The following is a 5,508-nucleotide window of genomic DNA, read 5'->3' on the forward strand; positions in this document are numbered from 1 at the left end:
GGGGTCCCCGCCCCGCGCCGCGCGGCCCCCCCCCCCCCCCCCCTGCCACTGGGAAGTTGAACCATGCAGGTGAGCGTGGAGCGAGGCAGGCGTGGGGGCCCTGGGATGATGCTTCCTTCTCCCCCGCCACAGCCCCGAGGGGCAGAGCCAGATGCAAGTGGCGATTTAGCACAGGGGTAGTTGACCAGGGAGGGTCTGGGGGGGTTTCGTCCCCGTTTCCCTCGTCCTGCATGTGCCTGGCCGGGCTCCACTCGCCGCCCGCAGTGCTGTCCGGTGCAAGTTCCACTCGGGACCACCCTGCACCGCACCGATGACCTGCGCTTTCACTGCCAGCTACTCCTCTTCCCACATGCGCTGAGTCGGCAACGTCAAGCTGACGCGGTGCATGTGGGAACCTTGTCCCTTCCCCAGCCCTTCAGCAGCCATTAGGAAGCTGCTGAGGAGCTGGGGGTAGGACAAGGGGTGGGAACAAAAGTAAACAGTGTTTACTTTTGTTTCCCGTCACAGCACCTCAGGCCTCAGAAAGCGGCTTGGCGGGCCGTATGTTGGACAAGCCACATATAGGGCATGCAATTTAGGGAATTAGGGGCAAAAATTCCTCAGATCCCAATTGCAAATGCAACTGATGAGGCATGCAGCCAGGCATCAGGAGTTCTAGGACTCCCAGCTGCTTGTGCCACAGCAGAGCTTTCAATAATTCGGAGCATAAGGAGCTAGCAGGCTCCCACCACAGGGGGACATGTGAAATCCTATGATGTGGCCTAGAATTGGCTGCAACTCAGGGTTTTAAAATGATCCCAAGCAGAGAGATTCCATTGGTATTTAAAGCCCTGTGATGCAGGACAAGGGACAGCCACAAGTCCCACGTCTGGGACCCGGGGCTACCCCTGCAGTATCCAGCACAAGGCAGCCCTGTGGCCCGAGTCCAGAATTCAAAGCTGCCTCCTGCCTAATCTCTAGCACCAGGCACAGGGTGGCTACATGCCCTGGGGCTGCTCCTGCCCCATGTTGAGAATCAGGTAACCACCAACATCAGGCAGGAGGCAGCCCTGGATCCTGATTTGGGACCCAAACTGCCCCCGACCTGATTCCCAGGATTAAGGACTGTGCAGCTGTGTCCCAGGGCTGCCCCTTGCATGATGCCAGCAATGAGCTGATTATCAGCATCCGACAGGGGGCAACAATGTGTATAGAACATATGCCACACATTCAATTTAAAGCTGGATACAAAGCAGTCACAAGGATGTGAAACATCCTTGTGGCTGATTTGTCATTTTATCCCACTATAAATTCCCCCAACATCTGGCATGTTACAATTTATCATGTGATTAACATGTTCAATGCATGATAAATGTAATGCTCACCAGCTGGCCCAGGTTCTAGCAAGTCAAGCCTCATTAACAGTTAGTAAATCCATTCACACCATTTTCTTCCATACCCATTGAATCTCTCAGAGCTCAGTAGTTAGCCACTGGTGATTCTAGTTTATAGCTTCTAACCTGTTTTATCTCCGTGTTCAGTATCTGTATTCTGTGTTATTTTCTAAGACAAACTATAATGTTTGCGCTGTTCCAGTGGTATATACAACTATCCAGTAGTTAGTGCTGTTTGGGCCTGCAATAATTTTTAGTATCAGCCATGTTGTATTTTATGCTAGTGTTCCATTCTACTAAGCTATTTTATCATTGGGCCTCTTCAGTACAACTTGCTGTGCTGACTTAAAGGAGTAGATGAGATTTGTTGTCTGCAGAACAGGATTCTGAGCTACGAACTCCTGCATTTTAGAGGTAAGCTCTGCCATTGACCCATTATGTGATCTTGGGCAAAGTGTTTAATCTTGTATCAGTTCTTCTTAATGTAAATTGAATCAAACAATCATCATCCATCTAGATTATAAAAGGTGCTAAGAAGACTGAATGGTATCTGTGTTCAACGTAAAGATATAATGCACACTATATACGTGAAATATTATGAAGGGGCTCCTGCTTGCAGCATGTTCCTGCGTTAGGGTAGTAGGCTACGTGGCTTCCCAGATGGACCAGTCTCAAGTACTAGTTCTATTCATTAGATACACTAGACAAAAGGAACAGACTTCCAAAGTGATTATGCAAGAAGAGCTAAAGGGAGGATAGGCCTGGGAACCCTGAACACCCCTTGTAATTTTTTTGATCAAGATCGATTCAGATCTCATTAATTCCTGTTTCACGCTAGTGCAATCTTTTTTTACTTCACTGATGCTAGTCCTGCTTTCAACAGAAGTAAAATCAGAATCAGCCCCTAAAAGTGCAAACATGTTGCATCTCTTTGTGGCCCTCTGCTTGCAAAGGAAAAGAATTTGTGAAACTCACTTAAAGCCATAAGACTTCCCAACACAGTAAAATGCAGCTACTAGAGATTCTATTGGTTACATATAATTTATATAATATTACTCGAATAACATATAAATTAAACTTGGGCAAAAAAACGACAGCTATCTGCTGTAGGGTAATGAAATGAATCCACAAGTAATATTTTTAAATAACACAAAGGAAGTTTGACTGACAACTAAATGCCTAAATATCTGGTGTGAATGAGATTCTACTGTGCCTGAAAAACACCCCATTCCACCATACATTATGTTATATCATCTAATAAGATTTAGCATTAACAGTGGCCCTAGAGTTAAAGGAAAAGATTTCTAACCGGGTAAACTTACCAATCTGCCATGTTTTTATTCATGAAAAATGTCGCAGTTTACATATTTTTCTTATGAATTTGATTAAATACCAAAGCTAGTGTACTTATGTTAAACAGTGGGTTATTCTTCACAACCCAATTTACATTTTGTGAAACAAAACAGTGAAATCAATCTAAACTTTTGACATCAGAATAATTGCTTCTGGAACAGACTGTACTGTCAATAACTAGATTTGGACTCTCCTGGCAGACCAAGCTAGAGAAGTTTGTTTTAGAGAAGAAAGCCAAAAATCTCCCTGATAACATTCAAGTAAGATACAAAAAATATCAGCCATGGTATAACATATTTCTTTTTGTATAATTTTTTTTTTTTAATTTCAAGTTTAGCCAAATGTGAAAGCCTCCTGTTAATATGAGGTTTCTGTAATATTGTGTGGTTACAACACGTAAACTACAAATTCCTTCAGGAGTATACAAGATATATTTAGTAGATGCAACCACTTATGAGGAGAGGCTGAGGGAACTGGGTTTATTTAGTCTAGAGAAGAGAAGACTGAGAGGGAATTTAATAACAGCCATGAACTACCTGAAAAGGGGGGGGCTGAAAGAGAATGGATCTAGACTTTTCAGTAGGGGCAGATGACAGAACAAGGAGCAACGGTCTCAAGTTGCAGCAAGGAAAGTTTAAATTAGATATTAGGAAGAATTTTCTTGCTAGGAGGGTGGTAAAGCACTGGAACAGGTTACCCAGAGAGGTGGTGGAATCTCCATCCTTGGAGGTTTTTAGGTAGACAAAACTTTGGTTGGGATGATCTAGTTGAGGATGGTCCTGCTTTGAGCAGGGGCTTGGACTAGATGACCTCCTGAAGTCCTTTCCAGCCTTCACTTTCTATGATTAGTGAATTAGCACTAACTGGCTATGTGTGCTCTATTTGAACAAACTGGGTGCAATCTTTCTGTTATTTTTCTTGTCAAGATTCAAAATGAGCTATTAAGCGTCCAAGAGTTGCAGAGACCAATGTCAGCCCTGTGGGTCATCCAATGACATTAACAGAGGGAGAATGAGTTACAGCCCAGGGAAGCTAAAAAGGAACTTATCAGGGGTGAAATGGAAGGCACCATGTTAACTTTGCAACAGCCAACTTATTTTCCTGAAGATTTTCACTATCTCCTGACAGAAGCATAAGCCTATGTATGCATCTAATCAAAAAGTGATATATTGCAAGCCAAAACACAATACATAAAAGTCCACATGCAAGTGTGGAGATATGTGATGTGCAGACTAAATCCCCAGGGCCAAGTTCTAGTCCACATATTAGTTACTTAACAGCCAGGTGCTTAAGTGCAAGTCTATTTTCACCCTGATGATCCACTGATGACCACCACCTCACCCTTCAGATCAAGTCCCAAAGCAGCAGCAGCAAGGAGGAGAACAACCCCCACCTTTGATAGTAGAGGGTTTAGAAAGTACCAGCCATTTCCAAATAAAATCATTTTGCGTGTGAAGAGTGGGTAAACCGCGCAGTGGCGAGGATGGCAGTGCTGCCCCAACGCACCCACCCTTTACAACTCCACAGAGAAGCATAAACCATCACTGAGCACACAACAGCTGTACCTCAGAACTGCCTTGCTTTCTGCAACCTCCGCCCACAAGCAATATTCTACCAGGACGACCCGGGAGCACAGTTGGGCATTTAAGTGCAGCTCGGTGCCTAACAGGTGGAATAGGAAATGGCCTGGCGAGGCAGAGCAGGACACGTATGACAGGGTATGCCCGTTCCCAAAAGCCCCTGCAGACACCTGCGTGGCACGACCTCCACCCGTGACCCCTGGGGCACGGGGCCTCCCTCGCACGCTGGCGCAGGGCTACTGAAACGTGCCGTGCAGCTCCGCGCCCGGGGTAGCTCAAGGGCTGCGCCCCTCGGACAGGGAGCAGGAGCAGGGGCAGGCGGCGGGGCGCGTTCCCACGGGCAGGGCCACTCACTTGATGTCCTCCCAGACCTCGGGGCCGTAGTTGCGGATGACCAGCAGCTCCAGGGCGTGATTCACGAAGCCGTACTGCGGACGGGCGGCAGGGACAGCGCGGTCAGCTCCCAGCTCCCGCCCTCCCCCCGCGCCCTTCACCTGCGGCCTCCCAGCCCCGGGGCAGGCTCCTGCCCGCCCGCATGCATCCCGCGCCGTGCAGCAGGCAGGCGCCATCCCCGTCCTCCCGCACCCCATGCCCAGGGCGGGGGCGCCGCCGCGGGGAAGGGGCCGCTACCACCGCCGCTCACCATGCTGCTCCTACAGCCCCGCTCCCGCCCGCGCCCCGCCGAGCCGAGCTGAGCTTAGCTAAGCAGCCTGCTGCCTCCAGCCACCACCCCCGCGCAGCCGTGATTGCCACAGCGCCGCGGCCAATCGCGAGCGCGGCCCCGGAGCCGGCGGCCAATGGGAGGCAGAGGAGGGAATTCGGATTCCCCTTAGGGGGTAGCTCCAGTGCCCCACTGGGGGTAGGGGTTGGGGTAGCGGTGTGGGGCGGGGGTTAGGAGCAGGAGCGGCCGGTCATTTACCCTGGTGCGCTTGTTGTGGGTGCTTCTTGGCTTTACCTCGCGTGAGAAATAATCAGGCCTTCACATTCATTTGGCTGCTTTAAGGGATCCGGGAGGGGGATAAACGAGAGATTTGGCTACCCTCAGCCCTCTCCGCAGAGGGCAAGGTCATTAGCGCCCCCTCCCCGCCTGCGTGTGGGAGAAGAAAGGGGGCCACCTGGTTCAAAGGGTTGGAAAGATGGTGTCTCCCCGCCAGGTGCCCCCCCCAGCAAGAGCTAGTGCACCTCTGGCCCAACCTGTTTTG

The 5,508-nt window shown here is 49.4% G+C and overlaps 1 protein-coding gene across 4 annotated transcripts in view; it reads right to left on the bottom strand.

Moving 5' to 3' along the window:
- GUCY1B1 (guanylate cyclase 1 soluble subunit beta 1) overlaps positions 1 to 5,044 on the bottom strand; it is a 77,275-nt gene extending 72,231 nt beyond the window's left edge. For 3 of the 4 annotated variants that reach the window (XM_025195052.1, XM_025195049.1, XM_006038528.3), the window contains exons 1-2: positions 4,950 to 5,044; positions 4,661 to 4,734 (exon numbers count right to left, since the gene is read on the bottom strand). In XM_025195052.1, coding sequence (XP_025050837.1) covers positions 4,661 to 4,734; positions 4,950 to 4,952 — 77 coding nt within the window. In that variant the 5' untranslated portion in view covers positions 4,953 to 5,044. The remainder of the gene's footprint in view (positions 1 to 4,660; positions 4,735 to 4,949) is intronic. The other variant, XM_025195050.1, reaches the window with a different exon arrangement.
- Between the last annotated feature and the right edge of the window lie 464 nt (positions 5,045 to 5,508).

The sequence above is a fragment of the Alligator sinensis genome, unplaced genomic scaffold, assembly GCF_000455745.1.
Source record: "Alligator sinensis unplaced genomic scaffold, ASM45574v1 scaffold1670_1, whole genome shotgun sequence".
Taxonomy (NCBI): Eukaryota; Metazoa; Chordata; order Crocodylia; family Alligatoridae; genus Alligator; species Alligator sinensis.